The sequence below is a fragment of the Lingula anatina genome, chromosome 4 (assembly GCF_051362555.1).
Source record: "Lingula anatina isolate TDL-2025a chromosome 4, LinAna3.0, whole genome shotgun sequence".
Lineage (NCBI taxonomy): Eukaryota > Metazoa > Brachiopoda > Lingulata > Lingulida > Lingulidae > Lingula > Lingula anatina.
In genome coordinates this window covers 7,196,860-7,220,023 of record NC_141770.1, presented here as the reverse complement: position 1 = coordinate 7,220,023, position 23,164 = coordinate 7,196,860, and the positions used below count along the sequence as shown (strand labels likewise).

Genomic DNA, 23,164 nt, shown 5'->3' with positions numbered 1-23,164 from the left:
ACATCAGATTCGTGTTCGCCAGCGCCCGCACCCATGTCAACGTTGTCTTGTGTGCCGAAGTTTGTCGTATAGTCATCTTGCAGGGTTGACATATGATTTGGTTTGAAATGTAATATTTGCTTTGGTTTGTAATATTCTGCATCAAAACGTGTATCAAATGAAGTGCAGCGTATAACGAGTGTTTTATTCGTGAAACTTCTGATAAAATGGACTAAATCCAAGCGTCAACTCTGCACGTCACTGGTATATCATAATACATGTGTAAATAAGTTGTAGTACAGTACTCTATCCGCACACGATGTTTTTATCACAATTTAAATTTTTTCTTCATACCCACCAGTTCTCGAACCAGTTAAGTCCTAAAACAAAAAAGTGCCTTGCTTAAGTGATCTATGAAAATAAAATAAATGGTTTTAAATTTATTATTAAGTGATGTGCAGGTAGAGCGCTGTGCTAGTACGACCGGTTCAATGTTTGATTGTAAAATTATATGTGTGGGCAAATATGTAATAAGTCGCTTTGTTATGCACTCGAAAATACATTTTTAAATTGGATATAGATACAAATATTGATTTTAATGAAGTTAAAAATACGTAGAGTTAAAAATACGTAGAGTCGTGCGTAAAATGTATACGAGAATCTTTTCCTGGAAGAATCTTTTACAAGAATCTTTTATTGGAAGAAATGACTGAGATATAAAAGAACAATAAGCTGTTAACGCTGTAATCCAAATTATGACATTTATGAATTATCGGAAGTATGAAATTGTAAAATGTGCTCATAGTCAAGTTATTACAGAATTGCCTACACGTATTAAAACAGGCCTTTCTAAAATTATAGATATGCGGTTATTGTTTCCCGCTGTTTTGATATGCGAGTAGTGTGTCTGATCTGTGATAGACCCATAGTTTTATTGCTGGGAGGGGGTAGAAATGTTTTTGTTTTCAGAAAATCAAACCAGGGGTTGGGTCGTTTTTTTTGTTTTCGAAATTTATATGTTTTTGTTATTTAAGAAGGAAAATTGGCTTTTTGCCTTCGTTACAAAGCGGAATTGTTAAGAGAAACAAAGTGTTTTATTTTGGCATCCTTTGACAATTAAAGTGTACGTGCAGGACTGCCATTTATCGTATCCTTTAATAACTTGAAAATCCTTATCATATTCTTATCGTTAACCACAGTTGTCGCAAAGCTTTTTCGGGGGGAATGGGGGTATCGGTATTTCCTAGTAATTGGACGAACTTTTGTAGACTGTCAACTTTTGCCAATCCTCTAAAAACAAAATAAAATCTTTATTGAATTAACATAAAATCTGCATACGTATCTGTTTTTATATTTGGTACATTGTAGTTTAGTGTATGATATGGCCAGTTAATTGCCAATTTACTGACTTATTGTTTAAAATCCTTTGTTTTGTGGCATTTGTCTAATCAAATGTGAAAAATCAAAATTTCATCAGAAAGATGAAACTTTGATTGGTAAGGCTAAAAGTTTAATAAAAAAAATAGGAAGTTCAGTTTTTTATTTAATGCTGATCTTGTACTTGGTACTTTCTTTATTCTATATTTCGGTCGGGATCAAGGAGTGATTGAGAACAAAAGGCCTGATTAGGTGCCAGTCCTGCACGTGCTGTTGAGTTATTTTTGCTGAGTGTTTCTGAATCACTAAGCACAAGTGACCGTAGAGTTATTTTAAGTAAACTTGTTTTTGCATAATCTTTTTAATTTTTTTTTACGTAATATTGTTCTTAAAATGACTATTGACTGGGATAAGGTTGTAAACTGACCATGTCTTCATGCTGTTCTTGATTCGCACGGCGCATATATTTGTTCCTATTTTACGATTTAAAGAGAAGAAAAACATATTTATTTATCTATGAGAAAGCTCTCATCAAATTAACAAAATTGAATAATGTTTGACTGCTGTTTGGTGTTTTGTGTAATCATCAGCATGGTGACATACAGTTAGTTGTAGGGTCATGAGTGTGTACCCGCGTGCGGGGGGAACGCTTACATGAGATCATATGCATTTTGAATTTTCGGAATCGTTACCACCCTTGAATTTGGATAAAAATGTCCCTCGGTGAAATATTGGATCAGTCACAAGACAAATACTCCAATTTCAACTTTGAACGATTGCTGTAAAATACATCGTCAAATCTTCAACTTTCTCTTTTTACTCTGGGCAAAAACCTGAGAATTTCATGTTCTGGTCAGTATTATGTCGTCTTGTATGCAGTGTTCTTGAGCACTTTTTTAGAACCAAAATGATTGATCTTGAGCGACAATATTCAAAATGCATAGAATCTCCCACACATTTAGTTGTAGATAGTTGTATTTAAGATTAATTTATATCTTAAATTGCGCAGTCGTTATGAAAATTACTTTTTATGTAGAGCCAAAACGTAATGTTTGGATTTTGCATACATCTGTATGGTGTAGTTGCTTGTATTTGTTATAATAAACGTACATAAAAGTTGTAATAGATGATGTGCAAAATGTCACATGTTTATTCTTGACTTTATTTTCTTCAGCTCGACTTGAACCTTAGGTTTTCATCTCCAAGATTACCCTTGTCTACTTCTTAGTCTGTTGCCTTACCTACTGAGCCACTGTCTCAGTTCGCGTTTTTCCTCATTCGTATGATCCTCTTATAGTAGTTTGAATTGTTTATTTGGGTTTATTTTTGCAAAAGGTAATTTGCTAGGACCTAGAAGCGCCAGGAATCGAACTGGGGACCTTCTGTCTCAGAGGCAAGCGCGTTACCCACCCTCCCCGGGTAGACTTTCTTCTTATAGTAACCAAAGACAATTTCAAATGCCACCTCATTGTAATTCCAAAGTGCCCGAGCCAGGAATCGAACCCCAACCCCACACTACCACTGAGCAATATAGCCATCAGTAAAAACACTAAGACATTTTGTATATTCAATAAGTTTTTTATTAAGAGCAATAAGCAATACAAATTGCTTTTATGTACTCAATTATTTATAAAACATATATCTATAAAATATCATCGTCTTCAGTCTTTTTATTACTACAAGTTAAAAAGCATTGAGTATCTTAAAGAATATTATGATATTTTAGTATAATATTATGATGCCTGCATTTAAATTCACTTGCAGGTGTAAAAATATAACATTCTTATATATTCGACTTGACGAATAAACTATCTATCACATTAATGGTCTTATGTTTGTTCTTAATGACAAAAACAATATATTTCAACTTCATTAAAATTAAAAAAAAAAACAATGGTGGATCTAGTCTCCGCCCTCCCCGAGGAGAGAGACCCATTCTGGACTCACATGATCAAGTTCTCAAAATATTCCATCTCGCCCCAAATGTCAACATCTGACCCCTTTAAAATGTCCTGGATCCGCCATTGTTTTTTTTTCTATATAATAATGACAATTATGAGATTTTTCTTAAATGATCTTTAAAATTGAACGCTTTTTAAGTCGGACACGTATCGTTAGGAAGACAAAACGGACATACTTTCGTTGTTAAAACCCCCTTTACACTGGAGGGCGTCCTTTCTGCGTCCTTTGTGCGACAATAAAACTGAAATAGAAAGGAGGAACAAGCATCGCTTTGATTGCAGAATGAATGCTCAATGATCGGCCAGATGTCGGCACGTAAAGTATTTTTTAACTCTCAAACGGGGCCGTACCACGGGACGCAGAAAGGACGCCGTCCAGTGTAGAGGGGGTTTAAGCAAAAAAGTGTCAAAATACGTAAAAACAAATACAGCGTTTACCCAGCTTTTGACAAAATTAAAATAATAATGAACATTAGATTTTAAAAGTAATATGAACCTTACAAAAACTACTTTCTGTAGCTATAGAAAAGTACAAACTACATGTTCACTTATGGAATCTGGGTTAAAATCCAAGGGACAGGTCACGATATTTCTTATAATTCCTACACCCATTTTCAATTAGAAAATAAACTACATTTACATGAAATCTGGGTTAAAATCCAATGGGCAGATCACGGTATTTCTCATATTTCCTACATCCATTGTCAATTTGAAAAGATTTGTAATAAATGTTTTGCAGCCTTCTGAACATAAAATGTTCTTAATACGATATAATATCCCTTATTTCTGCATCATCTGGTCTATAGAAGGAAAGATGCTGGTAAGAGTGAATTTCCGAAAACAGTTAAATTTAAAAAAATAAACAAATTTTCATTTACATAAATGGTCCCATCATCTTTACCCAGAACCTGTATTTGTTCAACAGATTAATTGCAATTTTTTATATTTCAGAATAAATCATGTCATATCTTATATTGTAAGAACTACATTCAGATAAAAATACTAAAAAGCGAAAGAAGTTTCTTTTCGCTCCTATGAATGGTACTTACATGAACAAAATCAGCTTTTCAAGAAGGGAATTTTTGCAAATGGAAATTGAAATTTGTAAATTCTACATACTTCACAAGAAAAACAAAATAACCGATCTTGGTTCGTAAAATTACATCTCTTACTCAACAAGACAGCAAATGTTCAAATTTTAAGAGACGACATGCCTTTTTTCTCATCTGAACTTTAAAAGAAAGACACACAATGAGCGTCATTCTAGATTTCAATCCATTTGGAGAATGAGGCTGAAGAATATAGTCACGCCGGTAAAAACAGAAATTAAATTAAGAATTCGACAGCGGGCTTTGACGAATTTATCAACGGTTCCTTGGTGATTTAGGTGAAATTGCTGGATATTACAGAAAAATATATGGCTTTAAACCAACATAAAATTTGTATATTTTTGCGTACTTAATTCGCATCTAAACTAGAAAGTCACCCCTTGCTGTCTTGCTGAAGAATACCACAAATATAGTACATTGTACCATTTCACAAATGTTGCGTGTGACAAACTTGAAACTACGGGAGTATAGAACATATTTCAATACAATAGAGCAAGTTTTCTAACTGATGACCATGCAATCTGATATATCATTACGTTTTAAATATGTTACATGCAAAGACCTCAAATTCGTGATGTTATATTGAAAAAAAAAAAACACGTAAAAGACACCTTTGGACAGAGCTTTTTCAAATCCGTTTCAAACAGCATTTCGGGCTATCAGTTCGCCCTCTATGTCTTGCAAGGTTGATCTTATAATATGTCACGCAGAAATCAATATAACTTCAATTTAGCTCACACATTGTAATGAAATGAAATGAAATATTAAATATTAATTTGTCAAATCTTGCAAATATTCGAAATAGACGTATATTAATATACACCCTTAACACTTGAATTATGTTCTTTACTTCCGAAACGGACGTTTATTACTATACCTATGTCATATATCTATAATTCCACTACCAACCGCTCACTAAATATCAACATGCCAATAGCCAGACTCTCACAAGACATTTCACAGCATTTTCCCCTCCTTGGCCATTTCTCACGGTAAACTTCCACTGCCACTACTATTTCTACCGAAGTTCAAAATACTGAGCATGAAGTGCAATGTTGGGAAATGATCAAAACTACTTTTAAGCAAACGGGTGTCAAAATACTTTTGAAAAATAAATCACAAGTAACTTATCACCAAATACCTAACATTGATTTCTTAAAACGTTATACTGATATGGCTGAAATTACGATAATCGTATACTTAATATCTAAGCCGCCTTCGATCCACTTCCTTATCACTCAGCACTGAGGCAGTGACGTCTCCTTCCAGGCTGTCCATCCCATTACATTCATGGTAGGGGGAGGTGGCAGGCTGAAGTGACCGCCTTTCCTTTTCAACTCTCACCAATATTTTACGGATGAAACTTCATTTGTACTTTACAACATTAAAAATACATTGGACGACGTTTGTGTTCAGTATATTTAAAAAAATGCCAGACGAAAATTAACTTCAGATCCTTATCAACCCCAAATTGAAACGACATTATGTAGGTCACTGGCTTTCTTGATATGACTCAATAAGGTTCACTGATTTAAATATCTGAGCAGTTTTTGCTATGTTTGACCAAGTAGACCTTACGATAGAGACTGCGGTGTTTTGATTCTGATGCTGTCTCAACCATGATTGTGACGGACTCCACAAAATATCCCCCCATTGTGTTAGTTAAGACATAACGCGAGGCGGGGAGGGGGGATAAAAAGTTCAGAAAGAAATTACCTAATAAGCCATTGAAAATGACAATATGATATTTTAGTTTAAATTAGATTTCGACGAACCATTCAATAGAGAAATATGTTGAAATAAAACGACACAAATATTATGGGGGGGGGGGGGGAGGGTATGATGATGGTATAAAAGGTTTGGGAGAGTCGGGGGAAATTGAGTTTTGAGTGCGTTCGGGTGTTTACTTGTTGTCCTTTAACTCTAACACACCAGGTTATACAAACTTTTACAACTTTTGCTTCTAAAAAAACCTGTTCAGATTTATCTTTTCTACTTATATAACTACCGTATGTTTCAAGTATAGTAATTCACAAAGATGGACTTCGAATTCAAAGATGACGTCTATTGAGAAAGAGCGTCATTACTAAAAACGCAGCGCTAGAAAATTAACTGGCAAAGCGTCAACGCTACGAAAGGAACTAAAATTAAAATAAGTTCCAGCAAATGTTATGCTGACGTTATGCTAGAAAATCATCGTGACATTATAATTAAGCGCTGATTTACTCTATCAAATTCTTCCTCTGAAATGTTGTCCCAATGAATTAAAGTGAAGCTTACATACTCGTCTAATATGTCTTGAAGACAGCGATAAATGACAGAGGACGCTGATATGATCATTTTCATATAATTTCTCCGAAGTATCATAATAATTTTTTTAAATACTCAAAACTTTTTATACTGAATGCACATATTTCAAGAGTGTCCAAATGTCATGAATTTCATTTATATGAAAAAAGAGTGCCATGTAACAGTGGTAACCGTACTTGAGGCCCTGCAGGCGATACATTTTTTTCTCTGGGAATGCATGTCGAGACGTTGTCTAGGATCAAGAAGCCGAAACAAGTGAAGCTAATTATTTGTAAATTATTACCTATTTATAATAACATGCTTTATATTAATGATCATGGGCCTATTTGATCAATACTTTTATCAAGCTTTATTATTTTCTCTCGTAGCGACTAAAATCATAAATCTAGACTCTTTAACGACAGAATATTTATGTATATCCAATTACAAATTATTTTTGCAAGAAAGTGTTAAGACGGACTCTAGCAAGCTGTAGTTATAACAACTACGGAAAGCAGAGCGTCGACCAGGAGAGACGACACATTCCATTCGAAGGAAAGAGGGACATGTGATAACCTTCGCCAAAAATGGTCCGATAAAGTTGACATTTGCCCTTGGCCTGTATTTTAATACTCATATAAAAAGTGATTCTGTAAATTTCAGTATGATACAGTAAGTCACGGGGTTTTCCTTTTATTGCGTTAACAAATCTTACATTACAATATAGGCCTATAACAGAAAAGTAAAAAAAAAAGCGGGATAATTTAAGGAAAAAAGACCCACTATATCTGCCATTTTAACGTGAATTACTCCAGTAAGTTTGAGTATTAAAAAAAAAAAAAAAAGCCACACGACTATCAATTTATTGCTATAACAGTGAAATATGCAGGGCGACGACGACAGACGCAGGCGATAGCTTTACTTCTACAGCTATATCCACACATACATGTATACAAAGCATGCGACTTTTGGTAGGCCCCAATTAAATAAAGTTTTTATAACCGACTTAGTCCTTAGTACTTTTATTTGCAGTAATATTTACTTCTGTTGGAGGATATCTTCTTTTTGTCTTATCACTGATAAAAAATATTGTCTTACTTGAAAGCTTAAATCAAATATTGAAAGATCGCTCAACGTGAGATCTTTTCTATTTGCCCTTGTTTTTTTATTGTTTTTTTTCTTTTAATATAAATTTTGAAATTTTCCTTGGTGGGATGGTGTACGTTACATTTAGTTCAATTTTGCTGAGAGGTTATAACAGGAAACTTAATGAACTTTGTAGATTTACAGTGTATGATTGATATGTTTATATTTAGTACAGTGATGATTGATGGACAGGTGGGTCAGAAGACCACGTGAGAACAGACTGTGCGTGCGGTGCGATTTAAACGGAGGAATATGTAGTCTGTGACTGCATACATACGACTGAGTGCCCAGATTAGTTTCGTTCAATACACTTTACAACTTTGAAGAACGTTTTCGCTAGTCCTCGAATTGTCATTCTGATGTTTACTACTTAATAAAACTACATTTTGAATTGAAAGACACTGTGCAATGTATAACAGAGCATATTTGGAGTATTTTCTATAAATGACGACAAAATCTTTGCCAGTAGAGCACGTGACATGTTGTTTGTAGCAGTAGATTTGCTAACTTCTGCAGTTTTCAAATATATATGAATTGTATATAATTTGTAAACAGAAAATAAACGGCGTTCACATTTTTGGGTTACGTTTATACTGGGACACTCTGTATTTCAATTTATGTCAGCCGAATACAATGTTTAACTTCGGAGTCTTGGAGATTAGTGGGTAAAAAAACTTCCTTTTAATGGAAAAGGAATTGACTAAAAACAAGAGTGTCCTTGCAAACACGTGTAGATTGTAACTGTGACATTTCGTCTGACATAAACATACAAATGTGGATTTTTTGTTATATTAATTGCAATAAATGAGAATTATTTTGTTTTCTACTAGAACTTTTTGTGTCCTACCTATATGTATCACTACGTATTTAAGATACTGTATCCAAACACCCAGTTAACCCCGGCCCTAAAGAGACAAATTCCATTCCTGTGCAAAACAGAGCAATGATTTAAGTAGTTAAATATTCATGTGTGTATGTATGTATGTGTATGGAAGAGCATGTATGGAAGATCATAAACCAAATCATTTATTATACCAAAAGTTATAGAATATTCGCATTCCCCAAGACACCCTCCGTCGTGGTCGCAGGTATCAGGGACCCCCCCCCCCCCCCCCCGGGACAATCCTCCACCTCTGGGTATTACCCCCTGGACAACCGACACCCGGACAATTCCCCCTGTAATGAATATAATACTAAGAATAAACAGTGTGACACTAAGAAAAATTATAAATGCCTGCCTTAGATCAAAATGTTCACCAGGTAGAGATATTGATAACAGATAATCTCATTTATCGAGGAATCCCTTTGATGAGCTGTCAGTTTTAATTGTTTCTTCACTACCCCCCAAAATCTCCACTGACAAATTCTTTTTTAAAGGATGCCTTTCCAACTAAAAGAGACATTTTTCGTCAATTGATAGTGCCTTTACAACATTACTTTGTACCAGAGCCAGCTGAGTGATGACGTCAATTCTCTCTCTCTCTCTCTCTCTCTCTCTCTCTCTCTCTCTCTCTATATATATATATATATATATATATATATATATATATATATATTTAATTTCTACGTCAATTCTATATATATATATTTATTTTTAATTTCTACCATAGGCCAGCTGAGAGATGACGTCAATTCTATGTAGAAATTGTTGCCGTTAAAAGAAAAGTCCACATACATGTAATTAACAAGAGTCATATTCATTATTATCTTGTGGCGTCAGCATGTAGGACCTACTTTAAAGGGATAACAACTGTTCGCATGATATCTATATTTCATAATAAATACATTGTAAACAACTCATAGAAATGTAATAAATTCTTTTTTACCACAAAAAAACGGCAGTTAACGCAATTATTCTGGGATTTGTGCTTGCCATCACACCAAGTGACCTCCATAGAAGGCTAAACTCTGTAATAATCTCTTATGCTTAAGAGAATATTAAAAAAAACTAAACTTTTAAGGAAAAAACACGGACTAACTTTGAATGTCGGAATGTATTCATTTACCATTAGTAAGACTGGGAAAATTGTTGTTTACCCCAGCAAAATTCATTTTTTGGCCAAAATGAACAGTTCTTATCCCTTTAAGTTTTTACAAGAACTCGTGTCCTTATAGGCAGGGAAGATGCTCAAGAAAAGGTAACATGATATAAAAGATACGGGTCTTGGCTGTTCACGTCAAATTGCGTTGAAAGGGGTGTTTATTCCCTAGTATAAGGTTCCGCTTTTTATGTCATTTTTTCTTGTAGCCTGAAATGCCGTTTTCCGCCATTTTGTGACCTGACCTGCCGTTTCTACAAATGCGAGCTTGCCTCAACCGCCTCGTGGTCGTGGTGGAGGCCATGGACGTGTTCAGTACTGGGAACATTTTAATCATGTAATCATGTTTTATTCGGCACTGAGATATGTCTACCGAAGTTGTAGTCGACACAGTTTTGTTGGTAGAATAGCTCAGTGTTTGGCGCAACCCTCACAATGCCATCAATCGCTGCGATTTACATGTGCCGTCTCTCAACTACGAAGGCGAAGCCCTCACAAGATATGGGGTTGGTCGTTAGGGAGAGTTACCACTGGGACTGAGCTGTCATACTCTACTACAAAAACAATCAATGAATATGAGGGCATCAAGATGAAAGATGAATGTAACGCCATCATCAGAGACACAAAAATACGTTTTGAAAAAATCGCGAAGTGGTACCTCATTCAAGATGGAAGGAGCGAAGGAGAGATTATTAGTGATTACGAGAACGGAGCTCGGGAAGCTGAAAAGGACCTTGACGGAGTGCTTCCGTATATATATGCTGTTAGTCTTAAATGTTTGAGGGATTCGCCAAGATATCAAAACACTCATCTTTTACAAGATGACAGGTTATCATCAGCCCTGCTAACCATCATGAACAAAGGTTTGATGGAGGGAAGTGTTCCACGTCAGTTAAACAGATTGTTGTTAAGTGGGGTTTTAATTCAGCCATCTCCAGAAATCCTTCAGTTTTATAAGGAACTGGAGAGACACATGTCACAGGTATGGTCTGAATGGCATGTTAAGATTAGGATAGATGCCTGCCACCGATGGTTACATCTGTCTGTACTACACAAGCAGAATTACCTTGAAGAGCAGATAAGGATTTTCTTGAAGCACTTGATGAGTGAGGTAAAGCTAGAGAGGAAAAAACTTGGAGGCAAAGAAATTCACTGGCTTGTTAGTGTTCTACAATCTGCAATATACTATTCTTGTGAACTGGGAGGAAAATGGGTGGATGAAAGTGATGTAAGATATTTTTTACAGGAGCTGAAATTCGACAGTGAATTCTCTGAGCCGAAAGAAGTGGACAGGTATGTCAGCCTCTGTAGCAGTGTTGAATATTTGGTGCCCTCTGACATTTTTTGGAAGGTGTTGGAGATTCTGCTTTGTGATGGAACTGAAGAATACAAGAGACGTGCATTTCTGTGCATTAAGTGGATGTTGGGCTTAGCCAAAAAGCAGAAGTTGAATAAAGGTTTCATGGATGTACAATATGTTACAGAACTTGCTGAGATATTTAAGAAGCACGCGTCTTTGTTGCCATTAAGACAGCAAATTGGTATTACATGGGAATTTAGTGTAATGAATTATTCTGATCATGAAATGCTGTTGAAAGTTGCTGAGAACTTTGTGGCTAATGCACAAGATATCGATGGGGAGGATGGTTATAGATTAGTTCATGCTTACCTACGAATGGATTGCAATACAAATATTGCTTTTTTAAAAAAAGTGGTTGATTTAGTGCAAAACCAAGGGAGAAATATCCCCCCTTTCAAATTGCTTTCCATTTCTTGTGGTTTGATGTGCCGTCATGGCTATTATGAAGTCTTCAGTGGAATACTTGATAGTTGTTTCCAGTCTGGTCTGATGAAGGAGGAATCATTAAATGTCATGAAGCCAAAAGGGAATGCATGTATAAGGATTGTGGAGTTGTGTGGAAGGTTAGAAATAGAGCAAATTGACAAGTATGTTAAGAAGATTCCACCAAGCCTTTACAAAGCAGATGGTATTCAATACTTTGCAGAGAAATTGAAAAATATATGTCAGCATTCCTCAAAGAAGGCTGTTTTAGAGGCTGTACAGACGATTCTTGGTGGTCCCCACATGGCAAGAGTCACGCCAGTACTTCCCATATATCGTCCTATTGTGGAGTTCTGTTTGAATGAATTAAATGAGCCTGTAGACATGAAGCTGGTGCCCAGGGTCTTTGATGAAAATGGATTCCTCAAAATGGAAAACATGTCTGCCTTGCCAGAAAGATGGAGAAGAATAGCAGTGTGGATTCTTCATGATGAAGATTTTTTTATCAACAAGCCAGTGTTAACTGGTGAGTTAAAAATGTGGTTGTTGTATGTAGAGACGGCTGTGAACAGAGTCTTAATCTCAACATGTTGTGGTATATATTTCCCAGGTAACAGTACATTATTTCACGCTTTAAACAGAGGCCATCTAAATTTGAATGTGTTATACGTCTATGTGATAAAGTTTTGACATGAATAGGTTTTCTTTGTGTAAATGTTAATTTTTCAGTATATTCAGGCACACATTTCCTTTCAGTAAGACATTGAAATATGTTTAAGTCTAGGAAAGAGGCCATTGAAATATGTTTAAGTCTAGGAAAGAGGCCTCTCACGGATGGTTACATCTGTCTTTACTACACCAGCGGAAGTACTTTGAAGAGCAGATAAGGATTTTCTTGAAGCAGTTGATGAATGAGGCAGAGCTAGAGAGGAAAGAACTTGGAGGCAAAGAAATTCACTGGCTTGTTAGTGTTCTGGCTTGTTAATGTTAACATTGATTTGGTTTTCTTTATTCACCAGGTGAAGCAAAGGCTGACAAAAAATTCCTATATCAAGCAGGATACACAGAGGTTCTCAAGGTGCCTTTTAGTATGGTGAAAGGGAAATCTGCAAGTTTGCACAAGTTTTTGAAGGAGGAATTGAAAAAAATCCCTCACATAAGGTAAGGAAGTAACACTATAATTTTTCTGAACAGAGTAATTCTTTAAAAATATTGTGAAAGAGGTAGACGTAACACTTTGTGATATAATCTTATTGCTATTTGTACTTTTTCCTTGTTTGGGGGGGGGTGCTGGTTGCTGCCTGTTTTGCACAAAGTAAAATCTTTTGGCATAACTAAGATAAGAATACAGAAATTGATAACTGACAATAAAAGTCATCCTTGTTTTGAGATCTGGGCCTTAAAACTATTTACCCAAAATTGCTCTATAAATTGAGTGTACTTCATCATCACTGGGTGCCATCCACTCATAACAGGTTGGCTGTCATGGATCACCACATCTCTCAAATACTTGAACTATACTTTTTTTTGACCTGTTTATTATTTTATGTTGTCCATGTATGTTGTTCTTAGTCTTCTTTTCAAACATTTCTTATTTACTAGTAGCTTTCATTCCAGTAGCAATTGTTGCAAATGATCTTTTCAATGTCAAACCGGCCAAATTTTTGTAAAAATGGGAATTTTCTGCAAAAAAAAAAAATTGTTTTTGCCTTTTTTCAGAAACTACACAGACCTAAGCTGTCATATTATAATGAAGAGTTACTTTTACGGTCTTTTTTCATCTTCTTAAGTTTGAGGTCAATCGGTGCATTTCCATGGGAGAAGTAGCCATTTGGTGCCAAAACTGAAAACTCTCTTACACCTATTTTGGAACTAGAGAAAATGCTAGAGACGTCTTGTTTATTGCATTTTGTAGAGCTTGTCAAGCCCAACACTGGAAGTGGTGTCAGTTTTTATGTACAGACACATTGACCTATTCTCTTCAAACTGATGAATATTCGTAAAATGCAGGTCGAATTAAAAAATCAGCATGATCTAACCATTTTTTTTCTATACAGACACAGATGTGTCTGTACATATAGCCATATGCACTTTCATTGTTATAAACCAGTAAACTAATATGAAAATTGTTTTACCTTTTATCATTTAGCACATAGAACTGATAAATATTCATAAAAACACAAGTGAAATGAGAAAATCAGCCTGACCAGATCATTCCAATTTTTTTATCCACCCTTATACAAATAAAATATATAAAACTCTTTTACCTTTTGTCAGAACTGATGAATATTCATAAAATACAGGTCAAGTTTGAAAATCAGCCTTTTCAGACCATTTTTCAAAAAGTTATGCTGTTTTTTTTTTTTTTTTTTTTTTTTTTTTTTTTTTTTTTTTTTTTTTTGGGAGGGAGGATATTCAATCCATGGTTATACAAATAAACTGAAAACCATTTCACCTTTTGTCTTCAAACTTACAAAACTAATGAATACACATAAAATACAGGTCAAGTTTAAAAATCAGTCTAATCAGACAATTTTTTCAAAATCTGTGCTGTTTTTGCTTTTTTTTTAGCATATTTTATCCACCTCGGATTTGATTCTTAGGCATGATAACAGTCTCATTATTGAACTAATTAGACAGTCATGTAAAAGTTATCTTTTGGCATTTTCTCCACCTAAAATATTTTGTAAGTTTAATATATAAAAATGATGGTAAACCTGTTATCTTGTATTGTGTAATAAAGTGTTAAAAATAGAAGTAAACTCATATCATTGCATTTTGTCAAATTCAATCATTCGCCTCATTCAGAATCTCAGAATGAATTAAAAATGACATTTAAAATTGTTCTGTTGATATTATGTTTTCACCCCTGTTTGTCTGTTTGTTTGTCATCAACATAACTCAGAAAGTTATGGACCGATTTTGATGAAATTTTCAGAGTAGATCAGAAATGGATTAACTTAGGAGTGATCAGTTTTGGGTGGTGATCCGGATCAATAATCAATCAATCAATAATCAATCATCAACATAACTCAAAAAGTTATGGACCGATTTTGATGAAATTTTCAGGGTAGGTCAGAAATGGGTTAACTTAGAAGTGATTAGTTTTTGGTTTTGATCCAGATCAATAATCAATAATAATAAAAAATTGCGACTTTGGCAGATGTCTGTAGTCTCAGAGTGCTTTTCTAGTTTTTGTTTTATGTAAAAAAAGTGTTGAAAATGGAAAGAAACTTATTTCAGTGCAGTTATATCAGATATATCTATCTAGCATAGCTTAGAAATTGTGTAGCTTCGAAATTTCATGGGCTTGAAAACCTTTGCTAGTCACATTTTTTTAGATATCCATGTTTCTTGCAGTGCATTGTTTAAGATTGGTGGTGACTTTGCAGTTAAGCATTATGTAATATTGCATCAGAATTGAAGAAAACCCTATTTTGGGCACTGCCGCCCTGGGCCCGGTTGCACCAACCGGTAGTAAGTGAGGCATAGCAGTTGCGCTGGCGTAAACCGGGCGCAAAATGCTACGCCCGAGAAAAGCCAGTTGCACCAAACTGGAATAGTATTTACGTCGGTCTTAACTTAGTCGTAAATTTACGGCTGCTAGCTAGGTGGAGTAAGTCGGTCGTAGCTCGTTTTCCACTATGGCTAGGCTGGCACAGTTAGTGTTTGTTGACAATTATCACAGTTAATGTAGAAAATGTGGGTTGTTATTTGTTTGTTTCTTACTCAAAACTTCCGTCTGTATATATATATATATAAACATAGAGACGTAAGCTTAGAATATCAACAATTTAAGGCTCATATAATATGTATTAGGTCTCTTGTATTTCTTAATCTAAAAGATGTAAGCACGATTTAATTAAATGATACCTCACAGTGTAACCATAGAAAAAAAGGTCATAAAATTGTCGACACTGTTGTAAAACTATGAAAAGAAAGCAATTTTGTCGTTAAAGGTGCAATTTTTGCATTCAGTAACAAATGTGGTGTTCAAATCCACTACGAATAGGAATATGTACTGCCTCCATCGCGTTTTTCTCATTTACAACAGCACACTATAATAGCATACTATAATAATATTTTACTATAATCAAATCTTAAGTCAGACATGCTCAAAACTTTTCAGAATAGCCAGACATTCGGACTGACAGTAATGAAAAATTTGCCAAATCGAATGGATTTTTGCAGGACCAAATATTTTCATTTAATTTGGTGGCATTTCATTCACGTGGTAGTTTTAATAGAAGAACTTATGTACGTGTATATTCAATATAAATAGTATCAATAATTTAGACATGTTGCATATTTAAAAAGAAAAATTGACACTCGAAGCACTGCTTTATTGTGGTTCTCATTTCACAAGTTCCAGGGTTCATATAGGCCTTAAGAAGTGCTTGAATTTGTTTCTTCCTTTGAATGTCCTGAAATTCCACACTTTGTCCTTTAAATAAAATGCACCATTGAACATAGCAATCTTTGGCCTTTCTCATTCATGCCAGTTTGCAAATAACTAAATCAGTATTCCTTTTTCCTGAGTTTATCAACAAAAATCATTTGCAAATTTGATACTACACAAATAGGACATATTTGTGATTGTAGACCAAATGGAAATGTTAATACATGATACATGTTAGCCACTTCACTGTGGAAATGAATGGCTTCCTGGTCAGGGCTCAGTGATATCATATTCTAAAATAAAAAAAATGATGATATCAATACTTAAACTTGTAATGACAACTTCCCCTAGTGTATTCAATATGTAATTGCTGATTGGACATTTAAATAATGTTCATTCACCACGGATCACTTTCGAAGAAGTAACCAAACTTTAAAACTATCTTTACATAAAACAGCAATACGCAACAGGCTGAATATAAACAGAAGTATCCAAAAGACTTATAAACATTACCACTGATAACATTGGGAAATCAAGCTGAGTAAATCAGGTGACCCATTTCTATGCTAACAATGTTATTTTCAAAAAAATTATAATAATAATAGTAATAATAAAATTTTAAAAGATAAATACATTAAAGGATGTCTGCATACCTTTTAAGGTCAGGTGTCACTATCCTGGCCTTCTGTACGAATAACTGTTCTTGAGAAAAGAGTTGGGTGTCAAAGTTTATCAGTAAACATTTGCCTTGCTGTGCAGTAAACACATGCCTTGCTGTGCATTTGCCTTGCTAGGCAGCATGGACCACTCTTGTAATAGCTGTCTGTATGTCCCAATTAATAGACCAATGACTGAGTGTATAATATCCAGAGCAGGAGGCTTCCCCATAGGAAAATTACTCTATTCTTCTGAGACAGATACTATGATTGGCCAGCTTACTTTGTCTGTGAATGTTATCATTTTTTATTTCTTGCATGATAAGTAACTGCAGGGGAAAACCCTGTGGGTTTTATATAATTTTATTAGTGAAGTATGTCAAATGAGGACTGTAAATTCAAAATGGTGGCACTTAAAACTCTTGCTGGTCCTTTGGACCGCCAGAGTTCAATTTTTTACCGATCCAGACAAATTTTTCCGGTCATTACTGATTGAACCTACAGTTTCAGCATGTCTGAACTTACAGGAAAGAAACGGGACTTAAATACTGCTTTAGCTGGAAAACAAGTCTTATTGGTTGATTTATCTGGCCATTAAATGAGATTACATAAAACACATATTTTGAGATTTCCCTGTAAACTCCCAAATGTTTAGCTCTCTGCCAGATACAGTTTGTAAAAATCTAAATTAACAGTGTCACATGATTAGGAATGAGTGAGAATTATGCTTAATATTGCAAATAATTTTACAAAAGAAAAAAAAAATTATGTGTAATGCTAACATTAATGCTATAGATGAATAACAGTGCCTTATTATCCTCATGCTCACTGGGATTATTCATATTGTGCTAATATAACTAGATTGAAAGTTTGAATAGCAGCTTTATTGGAATATTTTTTGTTATGTTTTAATTTTTTTTTTAAACACTGGCATCTTCAAGATATGACTTTTAACTCTCATCCACCTGAAGCTCTGTACATTTTCTGTATTTCCACATAAGCAGTAGTATTGGTATTTATGTCTTCAAACATTATATATATAATATTATTGTATGCACTGTCATCATTTTTCACATATTGGGATTTTTATTATGTGAATTTGAACTCCCATGATCCTGAAACTATAATCTTATTGACCATATTACTTGTTGTGCATGATTAAACTTAAGTGTTGATTGACTGTGCTGTCATAAGCATTATTTATTATTGCATCAAAATTGACAAAATGACTTATTTTCTGCATATTCATTTTCTGCTTTTTGTCTGTACATTTGGCAGCTTTTCTGCCTTGTTTATTAACATAGCTGTAGTGTGTCATTGTGAAATATTGAAGTTTTTCATTTGCTTTTTTACAGGTTACCCAATAATTAGGAGACCTTTGGAGTGCTTCCTGACAGCATTGAAGAGGATTGGATAACTCTCCACTGACATAAAAAAAAAGAATGGAGCCAATGAATGTTGAACAATAATCTGAAACCAAGTTCACAAGCTGTAAACTAGGCCTTTTTATTCTTGGTCTTGCTAGTAATATAAAAAGGACATATCATAATAGTGCATATGCATAGTTGAAGAAGATCTTCACATGTGACTTTAAAAAATAATGAATTCTGTTTTCTTATGTTGTCTTTGAGCACTGACATAGTGACAGACATTTGGTGTGAAGACAGTGTTAAAGCTACAGTATTGGGGCACATTAAGATTGTTTAAGAGGTGTGCAGGGGTGTCTTAATCACCCCCTTCCAGGTTGGTCCTGTAATCACAGTAATATGGAAATTGAAAATGAGGCAAATGCTTGCAGAAGGGAAATGTTTATGATGAGTTATGTTGAATGTTCTGATGTAAGATTTGTTATCTCACTAATTGAATTGTTAGAGGTGTAAAGCATTATACACCTTTTTATGTTGTCTGGAAATAAAAGATATTAAAAATATTATTAGAAATATTTCATTCCTTCACAGTAAATGATGACTGACCTATAATGTATATTCATCGGAGTTGTATAAAGTTGCTCAAATTCAGCAAAAACAACAATATAAAAACCATTTTCAAGCTAAAAGTATATTGAAAAGGTAAACTAAGTAGTTGTAAACATTTCGTCTCTTTTATCCACAGTACACTAAAAATTCTCTGTGCACCAAAAAAACTGCTTCTCAACTTTCTTTTTTTCACTACAGGTAGAAACGTCAGATCAAACGTGATAGGAAATCATTTTCCAAATAGTAAACCTAAAGATGTACTAAGAAAATGAAAGGACCCAAATTAAATAAAGTGTGAAATGGGTTACAAATAATTATCAAAACTGAACAAACTTTTGAAGATTAATGTGATTCCGGGGGAGATGAAGGTCCTTGAATCAAGATGAAGACAAATGACCTTAAGCATTCGTCGTGCTTACATTTTTCTTTGTATCTTCTGATGTCAGAATACTACTCCGTAGAGAGAAAGAGAGAGAGAGAGATGCTATTTTTACATTAACATTATACTGTAAATGTGCATTAAGGTTTCTCCTTGTGAAAAATGTATTTTTTGCATAATCTGTGTTGACGCTATATTATTTAAGTCTTTATTTGCCTTTCATATCGTTATTCTCCTATTGGTTATAACAAGATAACAAAGACAAAGATGAATGTACAGTGACTCAATAATATACAAAAGAAATCGTGAATCATTCGAGTTCACGAAAGCGAGATCTGGAGCACAGAGAGAAAGCCGTCTCCAAGACATGCCCCTCCCCCCCACTCCACAATACCCTGTTTTCAGAATCATATACAGACTCTGCCGCATTTCGAGAGTTCAGAACTGACGGTCAAAATCTGGTATTTGAATTTAATTCCTTTCATGCAGAACACCCGATTATAGCCATTGGTTTGAATGAATAGTAATAAAAAGTACCGAATGAAAATATTTCTGGCAATCAAGTTAACATTCGAACCTGCTACTGTATGTCAGTTTTTGAATCAAAATGGATGTAAATATTTTATACATTTTTAATTATGGTCATTTAATTTGCATAAGCACTTGAAATACACGTAAGCTTACACAAAAGGAGATCTAATGACAGGAGTCCAGTAACAGACACCCTTTCTTGTCTTAATACATGTATGTACACATTAGTTGGGCCACGGAGGGCAGTCTTGGGAAAGTCTGATGCATTTAATTTTTTAAAATCAATAAAATAAGAAATCTTAAACGAAATTTAATTTTGAAGAACTTAAATTTTGTTTTAACATTTAATATGTTTCTTATGTAGAATACACATATCTAAACTACTACTGTGTCAGTTATGAAACTCATCACACATGTATGAGTTGCAGAAGATACAGGTATATCTAATAATGTAAATTACAATACCGTGCGACATACGGAGGTGTAGATTGCCACTTTAAATGAAATTGGTGTTGGTAAGTTATTCAAAATACGGAACATATCACTCAAACTTGCACAGAAGTTTGCGAGCATCACGGAAGGATTTATTGGGGAGGGGAGAGGGCGAAGGCCATCCCTACAAACTAGATGTCTATCAGGTTCAGTGGAGTAATGCTCACCTGCCACGCGGGCAGTCTGGGTTTGATTCCTAACCAATACAAAATCTGTTAAACGGACAACTATTTGGAGAAAAATGCTGTGCATTAATCCCGTCTTTAGATACGTATTCTTTGCGTTGGAGAGTTTCCTGGGTAGAAGCTATGGACATGTTTCTAAATGAATTACTGGGTGGCAGGCTTTGTCAATGATACGCTTTTATAACTGTTCTCTAATAGCTACATGCAACTTTTGTTGTTTGTTGTAAAAAAATGCCTGTAAAAAAGAAGAACCAGAAACAGACCTTTTCAGGTTGTTTTACTTCAAGTGTAGTATAGTGGTTCTCAAAAATTGCCAAAATTATCCTAGTTAGCTTGTGGCCTACCTTAAATGCATGGCTCAATTTTTGGGGCTCACCCCAAGCTTTTAGTAGACAAAAAAATGTGACCCACCCCTGCTGTTTCCGCCCCCCCCCTCCCCCAGTGTATTTTATTATCAGTCCCTCAATAAAGATATATAGCAATTACTTTTAATAAGCACCTCAATAATAGGAATCGTTAATTCATAAAAAGGAAAATGGATGCAAAATATATATATATATAAGTAATCTACAGTACTAAGTTTCTATATTTAATATTATATGATATCTACATGTATAATTACCTGTGATCAGAAGTTTCTGTCAACAGATTTTTGAAGCTAGAAAAGCCAGTATTTGAGTTTTGTGCAGATCCCATGTAAAAACCAGTGAGAACAGAGTCTGAGGGATAGATCAGCCTCTTTTATTAACCACTAAATTTTTCCTTGTTTTGACGTTGTGATCTGTTATGGTATATGTTGATATATTATTATTATTATTATTATTATTATTATTATTATTATTATTATTACCTCCGCCAAGGAGGTTATGTTTTCACCCCTGTTTGTCTGTCTGTTTGTTTGTTATCAACATAACTCAAAAAAGTTATGGACCGATTTTGATGAAATTTTCAGGGTAGATGGGAAAGGGGTTAACTTAGAAGTGATTAGTTTTTGGTGGTGATCCAGATCAATTATCAATCAATAAACAATAATGCTGCCTTGGTGGAGGTCTGCGCTCTCAGAGTGCTTTTCTAGTTATTATATATTATGCTAGAATTTCATTTTTTTGACTACAGCTCAGGATTCCTTATGGTTAACTGATATAGAATGTTGCCAGTGTCAGGTGGACTGTTGTGTTCAGTTGATAACTTAAAATATTGAAATTGTGCTGACACAGCAGTGACTTGTAGATAGTTGGTCAAAAAAAACAAGGGAACAGTGAGAAAACATTTACTTTTTTAGACAAATCTTATTGTAATATATAATAATATATCTTATTGTAATATATCTAAATAAAAATAAAGATGTTTCTTTTTCAACTGTTTATTCTGTCTCTAAGTCACTGGATATATAAATTTAATACATTAAAAAACTTCGAAATGCTTTAAATGGTTTTCATCTAGTAGACACAGAATTCCTTAATGAAACACTTGCATATCCAAATTTGCAAATTTTCAAATTTAAAGAGAGGAGATATGGATATTTTGCTGTATTGGTATGTATTTGACTAAGGACAATTCTTTTCTTATTGATGATCTATAATAACTAATGTGTCTGATGAATATTGAATCCACAATGTACCCGGTACATTTGAGAGCAATAATAAATTGATCAACACAAATTGTTAAAATCAAATGTATGAGTTAAAAAATTAGATTGTTCTTAAATTGATTGTCCAAAAATAGCTCAGTTAATAGTTTTCTGTTTCTGTCATCTGAACGTATCATTTTGAGTTGTAGAAAGGATTTTTCATAATTGTTGTGATGACACCTGGTGTGGTACTTTTTATACCAGTAAGCATTTCATAGACATCATTGTCAGTAATGATGGTGATATTCTCTGTGGTAAAAATGTCATCATCTTGAACAATGCTTTGTCCACTTTCAGTGCCACAAGTTTCTTGTATAATGTTGGTGCCATGATTTCCTGTGGTGTGGGTTATTCCATGTGTTTTGCAGCTATGCCCTTGAACGAATTCTACTCCACAAAATGTGCATTTGTATGAATTTTTACTAGTGTGAATTTTTTTATGTGTAATAGGGGCTGATTTTGTTATCTCTTCAGTGTGCATTCTAGCATGAATGTTGCAAGAAACTTGGCTGTTAAAGGTTTTGTCACAAAATCTGCATTTACATGGCTCCTCTCTTGTGTGAATCCTTTCATGATATGTGCAATGCCCTTGTTGTGTGAAAGTTTGGTCAAAGAAACTACACTGGAATAGTCTCTCTCTTGTGTGAATTCTCTCATGAATTATGCAAGAAAGTTTGCAGTTAAAAGCTTCGACACAGAATCTACACTTGTAAGGTTTCTCTCCTGTGTGAATTCTTTCATGGAAGCTGCGATAGACTTTGTGTGTAAAAGTTTTCTCGCAGTATCTACACTTGTGAAGTTTAACTCCAGTCTGCATTTTTGCATGAATGGTACAAGAACTTAGTTGTGATAGTCTTGTCACAGATATTATTTCCTGTTTGTTGTCCTTTTTCCTGACAATTTCTCAGCTGTATACTAGTTTCATAAACTTTGCTATGCCAGTGCAGTAAACTTGCTATGCATCATGCAGCCAGTCACGTGGAAAATCAGTAAGAATTATTTTGGCTTGAAAGCTCCTGTCCAATACTAAAATTCAGCAACACAATCTCTGATTACTGTTTATCCAGGCTTGGAGTCTGTTTGATCTTGTAATCAATAGACCCAGTTTTTATGCTACATGTAAGCAATATGTATATAGTTGTATTTGGCTACTGCTACATAAAATCTTGAATACAGATATTCTATTGAACAGTGTTAACTGTCAGTTACAGTGTACATATCTGATTGGTAGAA

General features: G+C 34.4%; 1 protein-coding gene across 1 annotated transcript; it reads left to right on the top strand.

Moving 5' to 3' along the window:
* Positions 1-10,154: 10,154 nt before the first annotated feature.
* LOC106155846 (uncharacterized) lies at positions 10,155-18,668 on the top strand. Its single transcript, XM_087010702.1, has 3 exons — positions 10,155-12,209; positions 12,703-12,844; positions 18,094-18,668. The coding sequence occupies exons 1-3, from the start codon at positions 10,244-10,246 to the stop codon at positions 18,107-18,109; spliced, it is 2,124 nt and encodes a 707-aa protein (XP_086866828.1). The 5' UTR covers positions 10,155-10,243; the 3' UTR covers positions 18,110-18,668.
* The last annotated feature ends 4,496 nt before the right edge of the window (positions 18,669-23,164 follow it).